The sequence below is a fragment of the Harmonia axyridis genome, chromosome 5 (genome assembly GCF_914767665.1).
Source record: "Harmonia axyridis chromosome 5, icHarAxyr1.1, whole genome shotgun sequence".
In the NCBI taxonomy this organism is placed as follows: domain Eukaryota; kingdom Metazoa; phylum Arthropoda; class Insecta; order Coleoptera; family Coccinellidae; genus Harmonia; species Harmonia axyridis.
This window is the reverse complement of record NC_059505.1, coordinates 9,250,225-9,278,176: the sequence shown is the minus strand read 5'-3', so window position 1 is coordinate 9,278,176 and position 27,952 is coordinate 9,250,225. Positions and strand designations below refer to the sequence as shown.

General features: G+C 33.2%; 3 protein-coding genes across 5 annotated transcripts in view; 1 reads left to right on the top strand and 2 right to left on the bottom strand.

Annotated features, from left to right (window-relative positions):
* The window catches only part of LOC123680490 (tyrosine-protein kinase CSK-like), a 36,233-nt gene extending 34,590 nt beyond the window's left edge, over positions 1-1,643 (top strand). Inside the window, exon 7 of the mRNA XM_045618418.1 lies at positions 6-1,643. Within this exon, the coding sequence (XP_045474374.1) occupies positions 6-130 (125 nt within the window). The 3' untranslated portion in view covers positions 131-1,643. The remainder of the gene's footprint in view (positions 1-5) is intronic.
* On the bottom strand, positions 536-20,336 carry LOC123680491 (ileal sodium/bile acid cotransporter). 3 transcript variants are annotated; one of them, XM_045618421.1, is made up of 9 exons: positions 20,185-20,336; positions 14,036-14,204; positions 4,604-4,763; positions 4,399-4,548; positions 4,095-4,339; positions 3,356-3,793; positions 3,112-3,298; positions 878-953; positions 536-833 (listed from the first exon to the last, which is right to left on the bottom strand). In XM_045618421.1, exons 3-9 carry the CDS (start codon positions 4,761-4,763, stop codon positions 794-796), a joined length of 1,296 nt encoding a protein of 431 aa, XP_045474377.1. In that variant the 5' UTR covers positions 14,036-14,204; positions 20,185-20,336; the 3' UTR covers positions 536-793. The 3 variants fall into 3 exon arrangements, with proteins under 3 accessions (XP_045474377.1, XP_045474375.1, XP_045474376.1); XM_045618419.1 differs by having other exon boundaries at positions 536-819; XM_045618420.1 differs by lacking the exon at positions 20,185-20,336 and adding an exon at positions 16,943-17,073 and having other exon boundaries at positions 536-819.
* A 2,369-nt stretch (positions 20,337-22,705) lies between these two features.
* On the bottom strand, positions 22,706-24,466 carry LOC123680486 (transcription factor HES-2-like). The gene is made up of 2 exons (XM_045618411.1): positions 24,150-24,466; positions 22,706-23,223 (listed from the first exon to the last, which is right to left on the bottom strand). The coding sequence occupies exons 1-2, from the start codon at positions 24,198-24,200 to the stop codon at positions 22,783-22,785; spliced, it is 492 nt and encodes a 163-aa protein (XP_045474367.1). The 5' UTR covers positions 24,201-24,466; the 3' UTR covers positions 22,706-22,782.
* Between the last annotated feature and the right edge of the window lie 3,486 nt (positions 24,467-27,952).

Genomic DNA, 27,952 nt, shown 5'->3' with positions numbered 1-27,952 from the left:
TATAGAAAAAGAACTGCTGAGAATAATTGAGTTGCTTCATGTTCCACTTCAAACGCTTTACAATAATGGTATTCCCAAGAAATATGCTTTTGGAATTAAGGAGAATGGAGAAAATGGGCCTGTTGAGTAATATTAATAAAAGTTAATTTCATTCTAGATTCATATTTGAAGTTGATAAAAAATCGAAAGCCTTAAGTACTTACGTCTGATTTATTTATTTATTTATTTAGAAATAGGTAGCAAATTGATAAAGATGTAATTTTTCGAGAGCTTAGTCTTTATTACTTTTGATACGGTTAGCTAGTTCTTATAGATTTTATAACTGATCAAAAAATTCAAAAGTTTTCGAGTACCATATACTTATAATAACATGAGCGTTTTATAACTATATACTCTGATAGGTAATAAAAATAATAATCAGTAAAATGTATAATAAGTCAGGACACCATTAATTCGAATTTTTATGAACAAGAGTGTGAAAATATGTTTGTTTTCAGGCCGAACGGTATGAATTTTTAGGATAGAATTAATTTTATATTAGAAAACGGCACTACTGTATTTTGTTAAAAATTACATATGCTCTGAAAAAAATCTTGTCAAATTTTTAAACATTCAATCTTTAAGTTCAACTCATATTTAAACATTCAGGAATCAACTCCAATGATATTATTTTTACAAACTACTTCTTAATCTGACATCTATATACATCATCAAGGCTCCTCTCATTCTTGCCTATTTATTGTGTAGCAATCTGGTTCCTCTGTATTACTCAAAATACCTTCATTTCTATTTTCTATGTCCTTGGAAGGGCCTCGTATCCTGAAAAATGATTACTATTCAAAACAATTAATTTCCCTGAAACATTAGAACATTGTACCTTGCTTGAATCTTTTTGTAAATGTATATTCCTAACAAGGGAATTGGAGTCATCATCGATACAGCAACTGGACACACTGAAATCGAAAAAATATAGTTATCGACTCTACTTAATAGAAATCATTCAAATGATCATTATATTATAAGCAATCTGAAAAACAGAAATACATCACATATGACAATTGCAATTTATGACCTTTTATTTAAATATAATTTTCATCGATAATACTTAGGCACATTTCATTTAATCTGGTTAGACTTATAGGAACTCATTGGGTAATAATGATAAAGGATTCTTATTTGCATAATCCGTACATTTCATTGGCTTTGTCAATCATCATTGAAAAGCATTTAATATTTGTAAACGCAACATTTATAAATTCCTGTGATCTCTTATATGGTTTTAAAAAATGATGGTCCAAAGGTTTGAAAAATTTAATCTACTTATTATGATCACTTTATAATATCAAACAACATCAATATAATTTTTTAGTTATGTTTCATATAAATTGATAATTCTGCATGCAACCTTTGAAAGATTGTGGACAGTGAATCGAATAGGACAAAATTATCCACCGAAAATACTAAAATTGAGTATTTTGTTGTTATACATTCACCATATTTTTTTTACCTGAGTGCTCCTATGTCTAATTTTCATTGAATCATTTGTTTAAGAATCAGAATATTTAAATTTAGCACATACATATAATTTTAAGTGATTTTTGTTAGTATGGATTCGAATATATGGCAATAAACAATAGAATGAGCTGTTATTGTTTTATTCATAAACTATTGTACCTATTTATTATCTTCAGAATTTTGGTTTATATTTACCAATATCCTCGTAGTTATTCAAGAAAAGAAATTGAAAACTTCAGTTTGAGTTATGGACTCCAACATCAAATAAAAATTGGTGAAGAAAAATAGCCTTGTGGCTCAAGAACTCAATTCAAAATTGAGAATAAGTAATAAATTTGCTGGATTCTGTATACTATATTTTTACCGCAAATTCTTAGCCTGCATTTTTTAATTGAGAATTTCTGTATACCTCTGCTACTTTTTCATTAAAAATTTATATATTGATATTTATTTTTCCTACAACTGCTATGAAAAGTAGCGTATTCTTCATAGCTTACCCAATTTCAAAACTATGTATAGCTCATACTGTGGGAAATATTATTTCTCACGGCACTTTGCCCACACCTCGCTTGGTAGACCAATGAAATTGGTCGTTTCTATGGAAACGCAATAAATTAGCACATACTGTCAACTAAAGCCATTTTGATTTGAATCAAGTCCATTACTTGAATTATTGAAATTTGTTCAGTTGTAGGAAAAGTATAGTGTGCAACATGTGAAGAATAGTATATGGTGCAACAAGTGGGGAAAGTCCAACTTTTCTCGCGAGTGTGGAAGTTTGAGGCACGATCCTGAAAGGCGAGTGAGAAAAGGACTTTCTCCACATGTTGCACACTATACTTTTCCTTCAACTGCACAAATTTCAATAATTCAAGTAATGAACTGGATTCAAATCAAAATGGCCTCAGTTGACAGTATGCGCTAATTTATTGCGTTTCCAGAGAAACGACCAATTTCATTGGTCTACCAAGCCAGGTGTGGGCAAAGTGCCATGAGAAATAATATTTCCCACAGTATGAACAATACATGGTTTTGAAATTGAGTAAGCTATGAAGAATACGCTACTTTTCATAGCAGTTGTAGGAAAAGTCCTTTTCTCGCTAGCCTTTCAGGCACGTGCCACAAACTTCCACACTCGCGAGAAAAGTTGGACTTTCCCCACTTGTTGCAATATACTATTATTCCATGAGCACTATACGATGATACTTAATCCAATATTTTGCTCTTATAGTTCCGGAGTTATGTATTTTTGAAAATTTTATTAGGATTTCCGATTTTTTTTTCATATTTTTTCTTAACTTTTCGAGATATTTTGTATTGAAATGAAATAATGAATCATATTGTAAAATTTGCTTTTAATGGATCGATTAAAAGTAAAATAGCTTCATTACAATTTTAGCACTTCAGCAATTTTCTGGAAATAGTCATTTTAATTTTATTCAATCCAAAATGAATTTCCGTTAAATAGAAATTTAAAAAAATCAAACAGGTCTCAAAACGATTTGAAATGAATTATAAAGTTAATAAATAGTTTGCATTGAAATATTATCTATATTTCTTTTAGATAATATTTCAATTATTCCAGATTGTACATACCTGTTGTTAAATCAGCTGCTGGTTGTGTCAGAGAAAATCTCAGTAAAAATATAGCTATTCCTGTATTCTGTATCCCAGTCTCAATAGCTATTGCTAAACAATCTGGATCTGCTTGTCTTAGTATTTTTGACAGAATGAAAGCTAATGTAAAACCTAAATATGGTAAAGCCATCCCTGCCACAATAATCTGAAATAAAATGTTCAAAAATATCTTTAAAATTTTCAAAACCTCTGATGAACTCACCTTCCAAGAGAAAATTTTAAATAAGTACAAATTTGTGACTGTAGCGAACACTATTATAAATATCAGAAGTAATGATGATAATCCCTTCAAAATCCTGGCCAAAAATGAGGCCAAATTTTTGCAATATCTTGTCAACAAATATCCAATAGCCAATGGTATAATTAAACCCAAAGCAGAAAATACAACAAGTCTGTATGGTACACCTAGTTTTGCCTGGTTGAATATTAGTTTACCCAGACTGAATATCCACATCGGCATTATTAGTAAGGCTAGGAAATTGCCTAAGCTGGTCACTGTTATTGAAAGATCTACATTTCCATCCAGAACTACTGTCCAAATGTTGGAGGCTCCACCAGAGGGGGCAACTCCAGTAAAAAACATTCCAAGTTGCATTTCAGGACTCTCCGGAAACAAAAGTTGTCCTAGTCCGTAACTCAACTAAAAAGAACTAAATTATAATAAATGTTTCTCAACATTAAGAGTCCAACATTAAAATTGATATAAGCTCAAAAATACAACTCCAACAAAATAGTACAGGGAATAGATGATTTGAAAAGCTCCCCTGAAGGGATTATCCACATTTTTTTACTGTGAAGTTGGATAAACTGCAAAGTTTGAGAGTCATTTATAATTTGTTTATTTACAGAATGAATACAATGAATTTGGAATATTAAAAAGTAATAAGTGTCAAGTTCCCTGTACTTTTTTGGCATGGTGGTACACAGTAGATATAACTTACCATTGGCATGAAAATGAACTGACTACACAATCCTATTACTGGACCAATAGGCCTCGTCAAATTTCTTTTGAGTTCACCCCAATTCAAAAAGCAACCAAAGTTAATATATATTATACTAACTAATGTGGCTACTGATACTGTAAAAATTGTGTCGATTAAACGTTGTTTCCTTATGACAATTACGTCTAAATGTCCTTCAATTGTTTTATTTCTCGTAACATCTTTACATGAAACTGAAGTTTTTCCTGAAGTAGAGGAGAAGTTTTAAAAATTTATATTCAAAATGTTTAATTCAATGTATCACCTAGAAAAACTCCAGAAATATTCAGCGAAGCTTGCAAAGGTAGCTCATTGTAACTAAAATATATTTGCTCGTTGGTATTTGCTATATTGTCATCATCGGACTTCAATTGCAGCAGATATTTTGCATTATCTTCAGATTCAACTGTCTGGTCTGCAATAAAAGTTTTGATATTAGATTTTGAATAATCAAGAATAATTGAAGTTACCCTTTAGTATAGTGTATGGCACGCTGATACTATCATCCATATGTATTGTAACAGATTCATTTTGGAATTTCACAGATAGGGTGTTTATCACTGCTGCGTTGATTAAAATGATGACCAGGATGAGCAGCATGATTTGTGTTAGACTGTTGAAAGGACACATCTGAAATGTTAAATAGATGAATTTATAATTTGTTTATTGATGAATGGGTAGAGTTTTCCTCGCTTTTTATAAAAAATTGGGTTTTAGTGAATGAACTCTATTCGTAGATTGTTATATAATATGAAGACTCTCTAGACATTAGGAAACAAAAACTCTCCATATATGTATCTTAAAAACGTGGTGGATTATTTTATCTTTTGATGTAGGTACCTCTATCTACAATATTAGGTACCTATAGGTATCCAAACCCGATCACCACGCTCCGCTTTGGAGATGGAAGGTATATAAGGCAGGGAACACTAGATGCCTTACTAATTATTCTATAAGTGTTCTCGGGATGAAACACCGCAATCCTCAGAAAGGACGCACACTCGAAATTGCCTGATAACGCTTCGTCTGAGACAATTTTTTTCTCTCACTCAGAATGAAACAAAACTCCGCCAGTGATTCCTGATGGGTGGATTGAGTAGCTCATCAGGGCACTGCCGGTCCCAAGCCCGGATAAAGGAGGAGGGTTCACAAGTGAGGTTAGCAGCCTGCTTGTGGTAAAAAATCATTATCGCTCCTAGAATCAACAATATTGCCTCGGATGATATGATTGATCAATCGGATAACGACCCGGCGCGAAAAAGGAAAAAACGATTAAGGACTATTCTACGGATAGGATGCTGGAATATAACATCTTTAAACAACAAGGACCAAGAAATCCTGATGGAGATCAAAAGACACAAAATTGACATATGTGCTCTCTCAGAAACAAAAAAGAAAGGAAAAGGAAACACTAAATACGAAGACTTCATTTTTATCTATAGCGGGAAAGAGAAACACGAGAGAGCCAAGTCGGGCGTTGGTTTAATGGTACATGAAAAGCTCAAAGCAAACATAGAAAATGTTATATATTTCAACGACAGAATATTGCAAACATCATTCAAACTCCAAGACACGGTAACTACCCATATTATAAGCGTGTATGCACCGGATATAACCAAGCCCTCAGATGAGAAGGAAGCCTTCTACGAAGACCTGCAAAAGGTTCTCGACCGAATACCAAGAATGGATGAAGTCATCTTGCTGGGAGACTTCAATGCTAGAGTTGGTAATGGTGTGATTGGAGGATTGAAAAACCGATTCAATGAGGAGACCATCAATGAAAACGGCGAACGACTAATTCAAACATGCGCACAAAATGAATTGAGAGTAAACAACACATATTTCCCTCACAAATCACAGCATAAATTCACATTTGAAAACTCAAGAGGTCAGAAATCAGTAATTGATTATGTTATCACTAATAAAAATATCCATCCATCAAAAATACTAGATGTGAGAGTCTCAGCTAATACTATAACCGGCCACAACCTCGTCCTGGCGAAAATCAGAAACAAAGTGCAAAGGGGAAGTAAAACCAAACCAATCCAAATTAAAAAGTTAAACATCGAATCGTTGTCTGATGATTCAACAAGAGAGCTTTATCAAAGGAGATTGACACTACAAATAAATAAGAACAAAATTATGGAGGTGGATGACGTCGAAATTGCTTGGGAAAAACTGAAGAAGAATCTGATCAGAGCCGCTGAAGAAGCCCTGGGACGAAGAAAAACTATTCTTAACGGAAGAGGACAATCAAAACCTTGGTTCACACAGGATGTCAAGATACTTGCAGAGGAAAAACGAACAGCTTACCTTCGATACAGGAGCAGTAATCTAACATACGAAGGATATAAGATAATACGAAATAGAGTAAATGAGCAAATTCAAGCCATAAAGCGGAGATTCTGGGAAAAATTCTCTTCGGATATGGAGCATGATCTATATGGTGCTCAGAAAAAGGTCTGGAACATGCTGAGAAACAGAAAAAAACCAATTAACGAACACCTACAGATAACAAAAATCTCATCAGAAGCCTGGGAACAACACTTCCATCGTTTGTATGGCGGATCAAGCGCAGCTGTAAATGAAAATTATGATGCAGATGAGAGTGGAAACTATTCCATACCACAAGATAAAATACGGCAAACACTCGGAACACTAAAGAATAGAAAGTCACCTGGGTTAGACGAGATAACTAATGAAATGCTCAAATACGGAGGGGACAACTGTATCCAAGAACTCTATATGTTGTTCAACAAAGTAATCACAACAAGAAGAATACCAGGACAGTGGAAACAAAGCATCACGATTCCCATATTCAAAAAAGGAGAAAAGGCCTGTCCTGAAAACTATCGTGGTATAAGCCTTCTTAGCTCAGTATCCAAGGTCTTTACAAAAATTATATCAGACGAGATAGCATCAACAGGAATATCCGAGGAACAGCAAGGCTTCAGAAAGAACAGATCGACAATCGACGCGATATTTACCATTAGGCAGATCACTGAAAAAGCCATAGAATTCAACAAAACGGCATTTATGTGTTTTATTGACCTTACCCAGGCGTTCGATAGAGTACGTCTAATCGACATAGTAAGACTACTGAAACAACGAAAAGTAGACCGAAGCATAATTAGGGTCGTTAGAGAGCTCAATACTGATGCGTCAACATTCATCAAGACAGACTCAGGAATGACGAAGGAAATACCAATCGTAACAGGGATACGACAAGGAGATAGCCTGAGTCCAATATTATTTAATATTATTATGGACGAAATCATAGGACAGGTTAAGATCAAAGGCCGAGGATATAGAATGGGAAATGAAGAAATCAAAATTTTGTGTTATGCGGACGATGCCGTCATAATTTCAGAAGATGAAGATAACCTCCAGAGACTCCTCTACGCCTTCGAAAGAGCAGCTGATTCATTCAACATGATTATTTCCACCAAAAAAACCCAATGCCTATCTATATCCAGGGAACCAAGAAGATGCAAGCTAGCGGTATATAACAAAAGCATAGAGCAGGTTATGTCATACACATACCTTGGTTCCAATATAACAAGTAGAAGAAATCTGAAAGAGGAGGTGAACAGCCAAATTACAAAAGCCTCGTTGATATCGGGATACTTGCGCGACATAATATGGAGGAACAAATATATGAGCCTATCTAGCAAGGTCAGAATATACAAGACTTGTGTTAGGCCAATCATGACGTATGGTGTTGAAACAAGAGCCGAAAATGCCGAAACCAAGAGACAACTAAGAACAACTGAGATGAGAGTGTTGAGACATATAGCAGGCTATTCATTACTCGACCATAAGAGAAATGAAGAGATCAGAGATATCTGCGGGATACAAGATGTAGTGAGATGGGCAAGGATAAGACGCAGAAATTGGAGAGACCATGTGGATAGAATGCCTGATAACCGACTGCCCAAAATAGCAAAAACGAAAAGGCCTAACACCGCAAGACTTCCAGGGAGACCACCAAAGCGCTGGTATGAAAGTTGGACCTCTGCATCCCAGGAATGAGGAATATTGTAGAAAACACAGGACTTTGTCCTAACGTATGAAGAAGAAGAAGAAGAATGAAACAATATAACATTCGTAAAATATTTTATTTACTTGTAACCATAAACAATTAATGTGTCTGGTGGCCCTTCTAGCTGAGAACATTTCTATTCTTCCACAAAATGAGATGTTTATACAAATGTTGACTTGTAGTGCCTCGTTCTAAGCAACTTGACTTTGTTAATTAACTGGATATTTTCTGAGGACTTGGCCAAGTCTTCTGCCAGCCTACTCTGCACATAGCTTCAGCTAACCCAGCTGTCTGGCGTTGGATTACTCATTGTTTTAGCTGCGTCAATAGATGATGTCGTTCTTCCACCAAGGACAATTATTCGCAGTCTGTCCATGTTCTTTATCACCAGTCAATGCTTTATTGTATTATTTAGGATTTTCCATTACCCTCAATATTATAATAGGTGTTCTCTATCTGCTAAGTTGAAAATTTCATTTTCTTCTTGTTCTTGTGTGGCATGGAATTGAGTCGTGTACGATGGATAGAAGGTAATGAATAATAATGCTTCTTTGGTTCCTCACTTTATGACTCGATATTAGGTGTACAACTTTGCTTCTGCCGTTTTACAATAGATAGCTGTAACGGTAAGTGGTAGTCGAAATGAATGGATTTTAGATAAGCTTAGGTATTTGTAAACATAACGTCATTGAAAAATAAGTCCTTTTGTGTCTGCATCATAAAGTAATTCTCTATTAAAGACGTTAGCTTACAAGCTTCGGCTTTAATATGAAGAAATCTGCGGCTGATGATCATCGAAAGCTCTCAAATACCTATGGTTTCAACGCTTCAAAAACGGTGATTTTGACTTCGAAGACCAGCATGGTCTGGCGGTGGAAGAGAGAAGGTTTTCGAAGATACAGAATTGAAGGCATTACTTGATCCAGACTCGTGTCAAACGCAACAAGAATTGGCAGAATCACTGAGAGTGACGCAACAAGCTCTTCCGAAACGCCTGAAATTTATTAGAATGATTCAGAAACAAGGAAATTGGGTGCCGTACGAGTTGAAGTCGAGAGATGTTGAACGACGTTTGTTTGCTTGTAAACAGCTGCTTGCAAGGCAAAGACGGAAGGGCTTTCTGCATCGCATTGTGACTGGAGACGAAAAATGGTTTCATTACGATAATCCCGATCAAAGAAAATCATGAGGATATCCCGGCCATGCTTCCACGTCGACAGCCAAACCGAATATTCACGGTTCCAATGTCATGCTCAGTATTTGGTGGGACCAGCTCAGCGTAGTGTATTATGAGTTGTTGAAATCGACTAAAACAATCACAGTCGATCGTTATCGAACTCAAATAATGCGCTTGAGGCGAACATTGAAAGACAAACGGCCGCAATACAACGAGAGATATGATAAAGTGATTTTGCAGCATGACAATGGCTCGACCCCATATTGCGAAAGCGGCCAAAAGACATACTTGGAAACGTTAAAATGGGAAGTCCTACCCCACCCGCCGTATTCTCCAGACGTTGATCCCTCTGACTATCACTTGTTTCGATTAATGGCCCACGGCCTGGCTGACCAGCACTTCCAGTCTTATGAAGAAGTAAAAAATTGCATCGATTCGTGGGTCGCTTCAAAAGATGACCAGTTTTTTCATCGCGGGATTCGTACGCTGCCCGAAAGATGGGAGAAAATAATGGCCGGCGATAGACAATACTTTCAATCATAAATGTATAACCAGCTTTTCACAATAAAGCCTCGAATTTCGGAGAAAACGGCGGAAGCAAAGTTGTACGCCTATGTATTTATACTAATACATTTTTCCTCATTCGAGTAGAATATCTTAGCAATTTAAAAAACCTGAGCAATTTAAGATTACTCTCAACATTTTTGCTATACAATTCCTATGAAATGGCGAAATCCTATATCATATCCTATATAATACCTATATAAATTCAGAGATAAATATTTTGATCTACATTTGAATTTCCACTGACAAAACAGGAAGTGGGTCAGACTGGATATACAGCTTAGTGCTGAAACCCAGTCAGGAAATGCGTCATATCAGTTACAACCATGAAAATGGAAACACACTTGATTAATAAATTATTATTTTCGTTCTTTTGCAATCTTCAGTATGTGAGCTCAAGAATGACAAAATAACTTTTGGTTTATCATTTCTAGTAATGACTATTCGGACTCGTTCCAGGCAAAAATTTAGATTTTATAATCAAGAATGTTTACCTTTGTAATAGAAATTAATTGATTAAAAAAATGAGTAAGTTCGCCGTCTCCTCTTCAGAGCTTAAATATGAACTATTTACCTGTAATTTGATATAAAAATCGTTTGTTATACAGCATTGATCCTCAACACAATACATGAATTTGAAGGATAAAAATCGAATATCAAATTGAAAAGAAAAAGTTCAAATAGTGAACAGCGGGATTCTATGAAAATTTCAAAAATTCGTACGCTATAATCGAAAACATAAGAGATAGGACTTTTCGGTATAAAGTATCGTATTTAGAATCATCGTAGCGATACATGCTCTTGTTACCTTGATTTGTTGCCTTGAATCGTATTATTAAAAGTGGTATTGCAATCGTTTATTGTCCCAATTCCATGCTAATAACTCTTAGAGCTTCCGAGAAAAGATCCGATATTCTTCAATTCTACATATTCCAAAACTTCAACTGTAATCATTTCAGATGGGATTTTTTTTAACGGATTTTCTGAAGTCAGAGGCGTAGGATAGGCTCTCGTAGATCCAGTGATGCGGGGAGACCCCAGCACTAAAAGGACCGCCAAGCCCAATAAAAAAGAAAAAAATGGGCTCCCGGTAATTTTATTCTGTTATACAGGGTGTTTCCAAATATTAGACGCGAATCTTGAAAGAGGTGTTAGTATCACTCATTTGCTGTCGATTGAGCCATATTTATTGTTAACCGAAAATCACAGTTTCCGAGATATTTGATTTCTTGCGTTTTTTGAAAAAAATTCTCACCTTGCTTCATTTTTCGTCAATATTTCTACATTGACGAAGCTTGATTTCAATTTTGGATTATTTTCATCAGAAAGGGATATGATATGTATGAAAAAAGCAAAACTATGCTATAGTAGGTTGAATAAGAATTAGTATGATTTGAAAGTTGGTATATAAAGAAAATAATAGTAAATTTCTAATATAAATTGGTCTGCAACTTCCAATTTCCACAATTTATGTATAACAAAATTATTTGGAAATCTTTCCAAATTCCTTCTTCATTCCCTTAAAAACGTTTTTGTTAGAATGCCGGCGCTAGTTATTCAGTAGATTTTGATTTGAAAGGGAAAAGAAGCGAAGAAACGAATTTATGATTTTAATATTTTTTTATTGGAATTAAACTCAAAATTTCAGTAGAAAATGTATTCACTTGTTACTTTCCGCCTGAAATCTACTCTCAATCTTCTCGCTGCTTCATCTATTCTAATGGTGTTAGATCCGGACTTCTCGCTTGCCACAAAAATAATCCAAAATCATAATCAAATTTGGTCAACGAAGAAAAAATTGACGAAAATTTAAGTAATGTGAGAAATCTTTTAAAAATCACAACAACACAAAGGTCTCGAAAACTGTTGATTTTTGGTCATCATTAAATATGGCTCAAACGACAGCAAATGAATCATACGAACACGTCCTCCAGGGTTAACGTCTAAGTAATTTGGAAACACCCTGATATTGCTTCTTTTTTTTATATAATGAGCAAAAAAGGGAATTGAATAGTAGCCAGTGAAAGCACAATTTAGGATGAAAAAGACAAATTTTATAAAAAACCATAAATATTCGAGTCGGCATGACATTCCCTGTGCTCCCCTATTTCAAGAGATTTAAAGCATCAAAATGTGGTCCTTATACTGTGTCTAAAGTAGTTCACGGCCAAGGACAAATTAGGAAAATGAAAGAAAAGGATAAAAACACTTATTCAATTTATTTCCAACCCACTAAAAATGTGTGAAGAAGATTATATTTAGATCTTATCGATTTTAAGGGTTGCTGGCCACTTGGGTAATTGCAGGTACTTTTTCGTCGGTCTATGAAAATCTTTACTCTTCTCGTTGTCGGTGCAAGTGTTGCACATATGTTGTAGTTGTAGACTGGATCGAACTCAATTGAATTATTCGCCCTGAAATGCCGATTTTTATGGACATTCAGGCCGTTTTCCATTCGACCATTAGCAAAGCCTTTCTACAGTCCCCTTAGGGGTGTGGCTTTGATCATTTCAAGTTTTTAAACCGTTTTTAGAATTTTGGTTCGAAATTTAACTTAACTCGAATATTTTCGAGGGAATCAATATATTCCCTACAAAAACTTACTGATAGCATTCTCTTTAACGTCACCAGTGATCATAATATTGGTGACTGCTTTGTTGGAGGTAATTAGGTTTATTTTCAATTCATCAAATAAGAGCTTTCCATTCATATTTGCTATTCTAGATCTAGAGCAAGCACAGTATTCCGATCCACGTTGAGAGTTTCTTCAAGTTTTTTATATTATTACTCTTTTGGTGTCTTTGACTTTCAGGAATTGTGTTATTAAAGGCGATTTCTTTAATTCAGTAGGAAATTTTCCATTGAGCGCCACTCGTATTCGAAAAAAAATATCAGAAGGCAAGTGAATTAGGATTGTTAAATATTCTTTCGAGTTTGTTTGAATACTTTTATTTTTGTTATTAAATAGATATTTTTAACCAATTCTTCTTCACTATCTACCATTGAAAATTTTAAAAACCATCATATCATATCATAAATGGCATAAATCTATACAAAGTTTTCGCTACGCCATTGTCCAATGATTTATTATAACAATAAAAAACCAAAATAATTTCTTTGAAATTTGAATGATCAAACTAAAAACGTACGATACTAAAATTATAATGAATTTTTCCAATCAAAGTTCTAGTTTCAATTAAGATGAAATATCTTCTTATGTCTTTCTATTTTAATCATACCCTCTAAGATCAAGTAGATATCGTGAGCAAGAACCATTTCAATGAGAATTTCCGATAAACATTAATATTGACCAATGTATTATAATAGGCATTGCCATTATAGTCGATGTAAATTAATGGATCAGAAAACAGTTGTATTGTTCTGAAGATTGGTAATGTTTATTATTCTATCCAAATATTGCGTTTCAGAATAATATGAAAGAAAATGTCAATATCTTACATTCAAACAGTACCGGTTTTGTATAATTTGCAATTGAAAAAAAACAGACATGCAAAGGTTCATTATTATATCTTTACCTAGACCAATCGTATAAAGGTATAACATTCAGCTTGCATGTTATTGTCACATTGGTGAAAGTAATAGTTTAGATTTCCATGTGAAACAGTCTGTTCTAGTGAAATGAATTTCATTAATGAACTTTTAGGATCTTTTGAGGAAAAACAAGTGGATAATGTTAATTTCGAAATTTTAGGAATTACAATTATGTTTTTTCTTCGAACAATTCTAAAATATAATATATTTTTGGATATAATGAACTTGAAGGTTATGCGTACCTAACAACATTACCTATGCATTTTTATATGCAACGAAGAGTTAAAGTTTCTACCTGGAAATAATTATTGATTTGAAAAATATTTTGAAATATGTATTATGCTGTAGCTAATAAAACTTAATAAGGAACAATAATTGAATGAACAGTAGTACATTGCCATTCTATCATCTTGTGTGAAATAACAAGAATGATTATTTCATAATAATTGTTATGTATTTGCGCATATTGCAATTTCAACGAGATATATTTTTGGCTTCTCAGATAATACCGAATAATGATAGCTATATACATACATAGATTAACGTGCTTCGAAGAAATAACCTTACCGTGTTCTCATATATTCCTTAGTAGTATCCAAAACGCCACTTTCGTTGGAACATTCATTAATCCACTTATTTCACTAAAACAGTGAAGTCAACAAACAACATAGGTATGGTCAACCTTCGTAAGATGCACAGTTACACCAGCGCAGGACAACCTGCTATCAGACATCACCTAGAACGAAGTGTTCAAGATTAAACTTTCGTTTGATCTCTATATAATTGGAACTTGAAATCAGTTGTGGAAGGAGCGAAATGTGAAAGTTCCGGTAGGTTTTTGAAGTGGTGCACTAGTTGGTCCGAAAAAAATATTTTTGATCTTTCCCATTTCGATTGATGAGATATTATTGTTCAATTGTTATTTGTTGATTAAACGAAGTTCTCAATAAATTCATTTGATGCATGAAGAATGCGAACTTTTAGGTCAATTCGAGGGTCAATTTTTGTTTGATGAAATCGAAATGATAAAAAAAACAAATCGAATTTCCAGGGAAACATGCAACATTTTTACTATGGTTTATTATTTCCTCTTTCTAAACAATCTCGACTTGTGAAGGAAAAACATGATGATAATATTGAGGAAGAAAAATTAAGATCCCAATGAAATTTCAAGAATTGATAGCTTCCAAAACTATTGGTGCTAGAATTTTGCGGTAAAAATATTGTATTTGGTATCAATCTAGTAATATACATATTTCATATTTTATAATTGTGTTGTATTAAGGACCATTTTTTTCATTTCTTTTTTTTTATTCTTTACATTACAAACCGTAAATGGTAAAAATTCCAGGATGGCTTGAAATCGAGGTTAAAATATAGGTATGTTTTTCTTCGAACGATTCCAAATGCTTTTATTAATAACTTTTTTTTTATTGCAAATAATCAACTGAAAACAATGTAAACTTTGAACTTTTGTTTATTATTTTCTCTTTCAATAAAAAATAGGTGACGAAAAACATATAGGGTGTCCCAACGAAAATTTGACACCCTCCCCCCCTCAGAACTCAGAAACGAAGAATTTTCGAAATTAAAAAAAAAACATGCGAATTTCTGTTTTGAGGGGCGCGAACTTCCATCATTAGTTGATCTGAAAAAAACCATCCCCATGAAGGCATCAACCCCCAACATTTTTTGAATAGGGAAAAGATATCGAGTGTTGGTTAGTTTGAAAGTTATTTATGTTCTGTACACAACACAGTAAAAATTATCAAAATCGGTTCATTTTTTTTCCTTTTCATAGGAAATGATAAGTAGTAAGCTACTGATGGTTACTTTACCTACGTTTTTGTATAGAACAGCATACACCTTCTTTAGTTGCAAATATAAAATTTTGCGTAATTTTCAAGTTATGAGGTTTATTGCATTTTCCAAGATTCTGCAAGACATAATTCGTCGATGTGAAAAGAGAAAAATTAATTATCACAATGCCGATGAGTAGTGTTCCTTACTGATGCACAAAAAATTTTGATCTGATCTGACCATTGAGACAATAAAAAATTTGTTGAATCTCAAAGATGGTTGAAATTTCTGAGTTTTAACATTTTTTAAAGGTGAATCAAAAAGAATTACAACAAAAGAATTTTCAACGATCATCTTCTATATCAACTTCCTTATGTTATGATCTTCCAACCCTACAACTTAAAGTGAGCTATTCAATTTTGGGCAACATTTGTCTTGAAGTTTTCCGCAATAAAATTTAGCTTGTTCTTTTGTAATTCTGAAATGTGATGGCTTGTGTCGAGAGTGACGATTAAATTGAATTGAAGCCATAACTCAATTTTTGCTGAAAGGTTCTACTTTTTACTTTTCGAGTTGGGGCTAGAAAACTACTTTTATTAAGTTATATGCTAACTTGTTTAGAAGTGGGTTCGATTCTTCGTTGAATTCTCTCATTTTCTATTTCTCTTGAACTATAGTTCAAGAGAAAATGAGGTATTATTCGAGTGAATTCTTCAAAATGTTCGAATAACCCGAATAAACTACTATTATTATCGTTATCGGCGAACTTGACCTTTAAATGAGAATTTATGTCAACAATGGGTGTTTCATGCTATTGAAATTCAGACATTACATTCTTGTACTCAAAGAATAAACTGATCAACAAAAATTAATTTGAAGTGTGATTTCTTAACTGTATATGTGCGACAAACTTCAGAATGTGATTCTACATGAAAAAATAATGACATGTTGCCATATAACTTTAGTTCGAAAATGCATCGTATTCCGAGATATTTTGAAAAAAAAAATGGTACGCCGGCTCCGCTGGAATATTTCAAAATAAAAAACATTTTTGAATTCCTCGTTCAAGACAAAAAAATCTATTACATATGATTTTTTTTGTATAAGCCGTTTTATACAAAAAAATGAAACATCTTAACGCGTGTAATTTTTTCACAAATTATTAGATAGTTATTGATAAAATTGAGGTATTTTAATTTTTGCATAAAAACAGCGCTCCATACGAAAAAATACATAGGATATTTTTTTGTTACAAATTGAATGAGAAATTCAAAAAATATTTTTATTTTGAAATATTCCAGTGGCTTACCATTTTTTCTTTCAAAAAATTAATAGCACTAAATAAATTTCAACACCCCTTATCTCGGAATACAAATTTTTTCTTTCAAAAAATTAATAACACTAAATAAACTTCAATACCCCTTATCTCGGAATACAAAGAATTTTCGAACTGAAGTAATTAGACAACATGTCATTATTTTTTCATGTAGAATCATCCCCTGAAGTTCGTCGCACATATTCACTAACACCCTGTATTCATCTTTCGAAAATTGCATACTTACTTTATAACATTTTCAAATCGGAATCATCAAGAGCTTTTTCATATTCATTGAAATATTATTGATTACGATAAGAATTCGGAAAAATGACAGAGTTTATATCATTTATAATTACCAAATTCAAAATAACCACATTTCGTAGGTGAACGAAGCATCGTTTAAACACTAAAACTCAACACTTAAAAAATTTGTAGATGACATTTAATGACAATTTTATTTTTAGCCATATTTCACGGGAACATGTAATCGCTTCCGGCTTATTATACAGAAGCCATACTTGGTAGTTTTCAATAGGAATAGGATACTTCTAGACTCTAGTTGCAAGTACCTAGGTATGATTTGAATGAGTAATAGCTTGACCTCGTCACCAATGGTATGAAGTGTGTTATTATTTGAACGGGAGAATGACTGTATGTTAATATTCTATAATTTAATTGAGTTTATATATAGAGTGTTTAATGAATGAATGCAAGAATTCATGTAATTCACCAAGAAAGGCAAGTATAGACGTTGAAATTATTGCCGAATTTGATTATCAACTAATTGACATTCAGTTTTTGGTGTACCTAATTGCTGTCTTTATCCATCAAATGTTTATTAGTAGCTGTTGCAATTTTGATGAAGATCCATTGAAATATTTCATTCAAGTCTTCTGCATACCCATACTTAAACTATACTTGGATTCTTGTATCCCAGATAAAAGTAATAATTTTGAAGACACGTTTTTTTCTAGAAATTTTTACTATTCCAGGAAAAATATGGTTTTTCTGTAATGGTTATAGAATAAAATAGTCTTAAAATAGTCGCATCTTGCATGTTTATAGGATGCAATAATATTTTATGAGAGATTTTTTTGAATTATTATGTCTTTTATTATTGATTGATTGAATTTCACTGAGTTCATTCAATTATTGGAACTGAAAACCAGGAATAATTTTTCTGTAAGCTCTCGCTCTCTCTTCAGAAAGTCAATATTGATTAAGTTTTAAATTCAGGGTTTTCCAATGAGATGTTTCTGGGCAGCTGTCATCTTTTGACATTTGACAAGAAATAGTACTAAAAATGGATCGATACCTGCTTCAAAAACTTTGAAATTGTTAAAACTCACAATAAAAATAGTGAAAATTTTGCAGTCACAGTTCGCTAAACTCCTTCTCGCTCAGCGGTTGTGAAACAGGTGGAAAAATTTGATCTGTTTCTACAAGTTTAGAAAAGAATGCGCCACTCAAGAACAATTGAGAATATTGTAGATGTAACCCCGAGTGTAGCCCATAGTGTTGGCAAAAACACAGGTGTTGCGTAAAAATGCACAATACTATTTCAGTAACAATTAGTAGAAAATAATATGCTTACACTATCACTAGGTTTGTGAAATAGCTAATTTTGAGAAGTATTATTTTTCCCCAAAATTGATGAAAACAACAGGAAAATTGATCATTCACGAAAAATAATATGAAAAGGGGCGATTTCATATTATCTATTTGTCAATTTACCTCTAGTTTTGGCGCATTTTTGAATTATCGCAAAATCAAACATAATACTGAATCTGCTGGGAACTCGAAATAAGTAGGTAGATATTCCATATTCTTGAAAGCTTAATCGTTTCATCTTTCATCATACGTGTAAGATTAGGAAGTGTTTTGTTCAAAACAGCAACAAATAATTGATATAAACAAAAATAGTATTATTCCCAAAACAGATCCCCGTGATACTCCTATACTAATAACAATTCTTCCACTTTTGACTAATATCAATAAACGTTGCAGGAATTTACGTTCGATTGTATGTCTTATCTAGGACTACCAACAATGTTGCGTGAAAGTACATAATTCTATTTCAGTAACACTTGGTGGAGAATAATACGCTAACGTATCTTTTCATCATAAGGTTTATGAAGAATTTTAAGAAGTGTAATCCTTTCCCGAAAAAAATAAGAAAACAACAGGAAAATTGATGATATACCACAAATACATATTATAAAAAGCTCCGATTTCACATTAGGTATTTTCCTCTGAAATTTTAAGTTTTGGCGCATTTTTGAATTATCATTAATTAATTAATTAATTATGTAATATTAGTGAGTGTCTTGTTTAAATATCAACAAATAATTGATATAAATAAAAGAGTATTGTTCCTAAAATAGATCCCTGTGATATTCTTGCACTGAGAACAATTTTTTTCACTTTTGACGAATATCAAAAATTTACAGAAAGTTACGTTCAATCGCATATGTCTTGCGACATATACCTGTTGCGTAAAAGTGCACAATACTATTAAAGTAACAAGTGGCGGAGAATAATACGCTAACGTATTTTCGTGAACTGGCTAATTTTGAAAAAGCTGTTTCTTTCCCAAAGAATGGTGACAACTGCAGGAAAATTGATGATATACGAAAAATAATATGAATATAATAATCAAATTTCACAATATTTATTTCTGAAATTTTTCAGTTTTGGCGCATTTTTGAATTATCACAGATTCAAGCGTAATACTGACCCTTTTGTGAACTCGAAATAAGGAGATATTCTTGAAAGCTCAATCACTTCATCATATATGTGCAAGATTAGTGGGGGTCTTGTGTAAACATCAACAATTAACTGATATAAATAAAATTAGCATTGTTGCTAAATTAGATCTCTGAGATATTCATACACTGATAATAATTTTTGCACTTTTGACGAATATATAAATAAACAAAAAGTTACGTTCAATCGCATATGTCTTGCCTGTTGCGTAAAAGTGCACATTACTGTACTATTTCAGTAACAAGTGGTGGAGAATAATACGCTAACGTAGATTCATGAACTGGATAATTTTAAAAAAGCAAAGAATGGTGAAAACTGCAGGAAAATTGATGATATACGAAAAATAATATAAATATAATAATATTTCACAATATTTATTCATAAAATTTTCCAGTTTTGGCCCATTTTTGAATTATCACAGATTCAAGCAAATAAGGGAATATTCTTGAAAGCTCAATCGCTTCATCATATATGTGTAAGATTAGTGAGTGTCTTGTGTAAACATCAACAATAAATTGATATAAATAAAAAAAGCATTGTTCCTAAAATAGATCCCTGAGATATTCATACACTGATAATAATTTTTGCACTTTTGACGAATATATAAAATATACAAAAAGTTACGTTCAATCGCATATGTCTAGCCTGTTGCGTAAAAGTGCACAATACCTACTATATCAGTAACAAGTGGTGGAAAATAATGCGCGAACGTATTTTTATGAACCGGCTACTTTTAAGAAGGACGTTTCCTTCCCAAAGAATGATGAGAACAGCAGGAAAAGGCCATTTTAGGAAAAATAATATAAAAAACAGTCGAATTCATATTATTTACCTCTATAACTTTCCGAATTATCACAAATTCTAAATCGGTTGTCAATTAGCGTACTTCTATGTCATTAAAACGTCATTTGTCAATAACCAGCTCACTCACAATAACCCACGGCACGTGCTCTTCTGCACGAAAATCGGAAACGTAGATGCTTTTCCTGTCTGGTAAACTCTCCTGCTGCTTTCGTTTGGAGATACTGCTGCGGTGACGTCAGAACTCAATTGGCGAAGTGGGATCTGATCAGTTCTTCACTTGCGCATTGAGCGGGTTCTTATTTTGAAGGAATGGGGGTACATTCGAGGGTACATTTAACATCATCCCCTGATTGAATAGGGGTTGATTGAATCGCCCGCTTCTTTAATTGTGAGATGCTTTGCTTTTTTTATTGGCAGTTTTTGCGGTTTACCTACGTGTGTTTCCCATGGGAAAAATGAGAAGTAGAAGGTTTTAGTATTGTTCAAATTAATTAAAATTTGGTAGCCCTTTGTTTACAGTACCGAATTTTCAATTATTCCTTGTAAACTTTTGAATCTGTTTCCAGGAACTGGTTCGATAAACTTGAGTTTATAATTTTAACACCAGTAAAATTCAAAATGACGAAATCCCGCAGTACCTATTCCAAAAACCAATCTGAACTTCCTGGTTTGTGATATAACTGACAACATAAATTGACAATGTGATCTATCTATTTTTCGGAACAATTTTCCCGAGAAAAAAAAATCATACCAAAATTTGCCTGTAGATGTAAAATAACAATTTCAAGCTTTATGCTGAACATTTCACTAGAACCTTAAAGAATTGAAGCGAAATATCGAAAAAAAAATTACTAGGTATCTACTATTGACTATGTTGAAATATAGTTTGTACCTGTAACTATGTAAAATAATCTCTGGAATGTGGATACGGAAAAGAACCTCTTCTCCAGATAAGATAACCGACAACAACGACTTCATAATAAATAACATACCCTATGTATAGCGTATAGGGTGTTTTTTTTCGAGGTATATAACTTTAAGTTGGCATTTCTGTTCAAGATGGCGACCGATTTAACAGCTGTCAAGTGATTTATTCTCAGTTTGGTTTGGCAATTCATCATGAATAGACTCACGCCTGAACAAAGCTCGCAAATAGTGCAAATTTATTTCGAAAACAATGGTTCTGTGCGGAATACGTATCGCGCACTACGTCTATTAGCGATGAAGCGCACTTCTGGTTGAATGGCTACGTCAACAAACAAAACTGCCGCATTTGGAATGAAGGTAATCCTCAAGTGTATGTCGAAACACTGTTACATCCAGAAAAACTGACTGTTTGGTGCGCTTTATGGACTGGTGGAATCATTGGTCCGTACTTCTTCAAAAACGATGATGGCCAGAACGTTACAGTCAATGGTGATCGGTATAGAGCCATGATTACTAACTTTTTCATTCCTGAATTGAACAACCATGATGTCCAGCAGCTGTGGTTCCAACAAGATGGCGCAACATGTCACACAGCTCGTGCCACAATCGATTTATTGAAAGACACGTTTGGTGACCGCCTAATTTCACGTTTTGGACCTGTGAATTGGCCTTCAAGATCTTGTGATTTAACACCGCTAGACTACTTTCTGTGGGGCTATGTGAAGTCATTGGTCTATGCGGATAAGCCACAAACCCTTGACCATTTGGAAGACAACATTCGCCGTGTTATTGCCGATATACGGCCACAAATGTTGCAAAAAGTCATCGAAATTTGGACGTCCAGATTGGACTACATCTGAGCCAGCCGTGGCGGTCATATGCCAGAAATCATATTTAAAATGTAATGCCACAAGATTATTTTGCGGATGAATAAAATTCATGTCAATCGAATAATCCATCGTTGTTTTATTGCAATTTAAAGTTCTATAGCTCTAAAAAAAACACCCTTTAGTATTAACTTTCAAAATCTCATTCAAATGAATCCATTCATTTCGAAGTTATTAGGTTTTTCTAAAGACCCTTCAATTCATGGAAAATTGAAATATCTCAAAAGTTCAATTTGAAAGTTCAATAAAAAACAGGGTGGGTTTTCCATACGAAAAAACATATGTTTGGTCATTTAAAATTTTTTGGTACTTCCAAACAATTGCAGAAGGAGGCCTAATGATACTGTGTCGAAAATTTGAAAAATATGCTTAGCCGTAATAGAGCGTATATTGGGATACTTCACATTTTACATTAAAAGAGTCAAAAATTAACCATAGTGCAAAATTTGCAGAGTTTTATAGACGAAAAACGTCGATACCTAGTTCGTTATTTGCAATTTGTAGGTATTTATTAGGAGGATGAATAAATAAATGAATAGTAGACTTAGATTTGATATTCAAATATGATATAACCATTGAAGAAGTTTCGAAGGTTTTTTAGTATAAAAAAAGGTCGAGTCCTTCTCATTTTCTCTTCGTAGGAATACGGTATATTATTCGGAATTTATAAAAAAACCCAGGTTTAGCATAGTAATATCTGAAGTAATATTCCATTGAGAAATAAAACATAAAAATTCAATTTATTAACAACATATTTACACTTTGTACAAAATCACAGCCAGTTTGTCACAATCATATCATGATTTGGACTATCACCAAGGTCTCCAGACTTTATCTTCAACTTTCATTGCATAACCCTCACTGATTGTATCGTTTGTTCTCATTTCTTTTAGATTCGACGAAGGTACAACCAGCACTAATTCTCCTGTATTCAGTTGTTTTGGAATTAGCGTTAAACCCAACTTTATATTTTCACTAGAACTATCTGCTGATCTTCGTACTACGAATTCCTGATGTTTTGGTTTGTTCTGATTCTGATCCTCGATTGAGTTTACTTTCTGATGGAGGTGCTGCAGATACCTCACTGTCATTTCGAGAATGTCTGCCTTTTCCAGTTTTGCTGTTCTGCTGGCGCCCTTTTTGCAGGATCCTTCTTTGAGCAGCGTTTTTGAGTCGAGGAGAATCTGTTTGAGCGTTTCTAGACTATCGTTGATTCTTGCCCGTCTCTTTTTTTCCATTAGGGGTTTTCTTATCTGGAAAAAAAATAAAATTTTATAATATTTTCAACTATAAATAATATTGTTCTTTATATTGTTTGATCATATTTTTTCAGTGAAACATTTTTAATTCTCAATGTGTATTCTTTTTGCGCTAGTGCTATGTTTACTCTTTACATGGTGTTCCTAAATTGGAGATACAAATAAAAATGAGAGATACCGTAGTTCTACTTTGTTGTGTTAATAAGAGTTTATGAAATATTTCTGAAACATTCCTACAAATCAGGGAAATAAGCGCCAAAACTAATAACTAATTTATTCATCACAGATTGCTAACTGAATTACTATTATAATTCAATTTTTCTGTGAATTTCGAAAGAATTGTTTGGAATTTTTTCTCGAAGTTAGTAGAGAAAACGATAAAACTAGAAGAAACGACCAGTAGTCCACCGAAATAAGTTCTGGCGAAAGTAAGCGGGACTGAAAAAATATCACCCTGTAAATTAGCATATCGCATAATGAAAAATATAAATTAGAATATCTATGTCAAATTTAAGTCAAATATCTTGTGAAGGGAAGGTGCTATGAGAAAAAAAAACTTGAGAAAAAATCAAATCTTAATTCTCTGCAAGTATCGCAAAAACAAAGCACTTGGGGACCCATGTTCATGAGACGTTTTTTTCAAATTATTCGAGAAATCTGTAGATTTTCGTTTATATGTAGGAACACCCTGTATAGTGAAATTCGTTGGTGAATTAAAAAAATTCATTCTTGAGATGATTATTTTGTATTTTTTCTAAAGTAATAATTCAGACCTAGAAGTTCAAAATTGATTTTACTCTTAGTGCCAGATTTTCGATTGATTCTACTCCTTTATATCACCAAAAAAATTAAAGTAAATCAAATTTCTTTTTCGATATTTCAGATTCAATTGCGATCAATGAAAATTTTTTTTAACCTACCTTTCTGCTCTCCGAAATAATGGCAGTAGTATGCGTGATCACACTCTTCATTTTCAAAAACCAATTTTTGGGAACTATTATCGATATCACCAAAATCAATCGAACACCGGTGGACTTTATCGACTACTGATCCGGTCGCGCTTACAAACTAAAATGTCAGTATTTGTGTATAAAACGTGCTCTTAAGACCATCTACCCCTCCACTACTACCACTTCGTCAATACCTGTTGTTCTTTTCTTGTGGATCAGCAAGAGGTTTTGAATTGTTATGACACGGATTATCCAGAGACGTAGGAACTGGAGGAGAGTAGGGTATAAGAGCTTAAATTTTGCACCAGGACTCATTCCCGCAAAAAGTTGACCTTTGGTAAATTTTAATGTCTCTTAGTTATTTTTAGCTCAATTTTCATTTTTTTTTTCAGTGAACGGTAGATAATATTATCAATTTCAACTTGCATATGAACTCTTTTGTTATATGCTGGCTTATTAGTCACTATACAGGGTTAATCAGAAGTTTGCTGTTAAACCCTAATTTTGAACCATCCTGTCGAATAATTTAGTGGTAAAATTTTTTCTAATGACCAATTTTCATTAAGAACCATTCCTTCTCAATATTTTGTTTTTCGGTATATGGCTTTATGTATATTTAAGAGAGAAATGAACTTGTCATAAACGGTTTATTTCAAGAAACGAAATTTTCTTCAAAATGCCTAGTCGATAGTATGATCCTTCGTATTTGGCAGTAATAAGAGCTAGAGAGGGTAATACAAAATATTAATCTGAATTTAAAAAAAGAACGTTTCTTCAGGTTACTTACGTTACAGTTGAATTAATTTATTTTGAAGTTTGATTTTTTACTTGTTGGAATAAATACATTTTGAACTAACACAGGTTTTTTTTTTTGTATAAGCACTGAAATTCCATTTCCTACGCCTCTACTATAATTTCTCCAATTTTGAACTGTTTTCTAATTGAGAGACTTTTCTCCTCTCTGCATGTTACTTTTTTCTCCTTTATGGTTCTTTCAAAGATGTATTATCTTATCTGTCTTTCTTATTACCTTTCAGCGTCTCTTTTGTACTCTTTCTTTGTTTGTTAACAATTTCTTCAATTGTTTCAATTTTCAATTCTCCTTTGATTTGTTGATTGTTTATATGCCATGAGGTGCTACAGCTAACCGCTGTTCTGATTACTGTATTAAGTGTACTTTGCAACTGTTGCAACTCTTATTGTCTTCCGTAGTATACCAGGTTTCTCCTGCATACGTAATGCTTGGTATTAGCCCTGTTTTCTGAGGAAAGTTTACTTTTTGAGTTGAGCAGCGAGTACAGTCTCCCGTGCAATTGCCTTGCCTCTTTCCTTATTTCTTCTGTTTGCTGAAATTCATTCTTTCTTCTAGAGTTACTAGGTATTTTGCTTCTCTTTTTTCTATTCTGTCGTCTGATTTTTTATTTTGACGTTTCCTGCTTTCTCTTTCTTTACTGTTGTTCCTCCAAAGTATATTGCAACTGTTTTCGTCGTATTCACTTTGAATCTCCTTTTCTTGAAGTATTCCATCAGTTTATCCAAATCTATCTGTAACTGACTAGTAATTCCGATTTCTACTTCGATAGTAGATAGCGGTGTCATCTGCAAACTGGGCTATCTTGAACAGTAGCGGTCCTATCGCCGATCCTTGGGGAACTCCGACTTCAATTTCTCTATTCATCGACCTGGTACTATCAATATTCACTCTAAATTTTCTAGTTTTTTTATTTCATCAATTTGTATATCAGAAACTTGATGCCACATTTTATCAAATGCCCTCTCTATGTCCAAGAATATTGCATCAATTTCTGTTGTGAAGTTTATTTGCTCCTTAATATTTTCAGTTAATCGTACCAGTTGGTGGATCGCTGAATGATCTTTGCGAAACCCAGACTGGTAATCTGGAATAATTTTCTTTTCTTCTACGAAATCTGTTAATCTACTGTGAATTAATTTCTCTATCATCACTCTACTAATTGCCGATAATAGGCTTATGGGTCGATAGTTCATTGGGTCTTTTTGTCTTTTCCTTTCTTCCAAATTAATCATTTTGAACTGATTGATTAGGTATCATAATAATTAAACAACATATTGTTGCCTTCTGATTTGTAGACTCATGAACTGAGCTTTTGCACTGACATTATGGCACAATGAGCAAAATTGCAAAAATTTCCTCATTTTTTTAAGTTGGGTGAACTGTTGATTGTTGTTGATTTGTCCTTTGAAAATTAACTATTTTACTCGAAGCCATAAACTAAAAAACAAAATGTTGAGAAGGAATTGATAAAAATTGGTAATTTGAAAATATTTGACCACGAAATTTTCCACGGTTTAACAACAAACTTCTGATTACCCCTGTATAGTGACTAATAAGCCAGCATTTAACAAAAGAGTGAATATGCAAGTTGAAATCGATAATTTTATCCACAGTTTACTGAAAAAAATTTGAAAATTGGGCTAGAAATAAGAAAACTTTGACAGAAATTTCACCAAATATCAACTGTGGCTTTTATCGAAAATGATATAAATTTCTGCTCATACATTAAAAGTAGTGAAAACAATTATTATGATATATGTATAGTAATCTCTGATATGTCCAGGAGGTAATATTAGTAGTATTTTTCCGAAACTTTAAACTTAGTTATCTACTACTATGTATAACGTCTGGAATTCATATCAACCAGAATACCATTCAACAAGAATAATTGTATAACTGTATAATTAGTAGGATTTATATATGGGTGTCCCAGAATTAGTGGTCAATAATTCACCACCATATATCGATCACTAAAATTGAGACAAAATTTAAGAAAAATGTTTCTTGACGGAGTAACAGAAAGGTTTTTTATATTTTTCTAACTAACCCAGCAAAAATCAGGGAAAATTGAAGCAATCAATGAATTGTCTCATTTTGAACACCCATCAGTTGAGTGAGTTCCCAATGATTATCAAGAAGTCAATTCTTATCTCCGGTCTTCTAGTATTGACTTTCAAAATCTTCAAATAAATTGATTCATTTTGAAGTTATTCGGATATTCCAAAGGAATTCACGAATAATCTAAATATCTCAAAAACAGTAAGTTTTGAGCATATGACACTTCGCACAAACTTGGATTAATTTATTCTATACAATCTGAAAATGCAATAAAAAAAAAGGATGTTCCATTCCATACTTTGTCTGAAAATTTTTTTAAATTTTAGGGCTCAACCAGCGTCGTGTCAATGGTGGAACATCCTGTATATAGCGCTTCATATGGAAATAAAGTTTTCCGTTGTCGTTTCCATGGAAAATGGAAGTACCAGCAATCCCGAGTTAAAATGAAATATAATTAGTGGACACATCATTTTAGATACCTTAGATTTTAGATACAACACAAAAAATATCACAGCGTACAAAATATGCGTCTCCCAAAATAAATTCTGTGCGAAAGGTGTTTTAAATGAAAACCTAATTTTCTGCGGCGAGTTTATCATTTGCGAATAATAAACTAAAATCACGAGTCGACACTGTCCCCTTACCACGCGTTTCTTCTAGCATGCGGAGTCATATAGTTTACGGTTGCGTGAACAAATGACAAAAAGGGAAGCAGCACAGCTCATTGAAGACGGTGGATGGGTTCAAAAAGACGGTCCCATGAATGGACAAAAGGTCTGGTTTGGCCATGAACAATTAGTAAAAGATTTTTCGTCGTTTAGGCCAAGTGATATATGGTTTTGGCCAGATGTTTCCTTCAAAACTGGGCCCTTTCGGATTTCGAACCAATTGCCTTTAATAT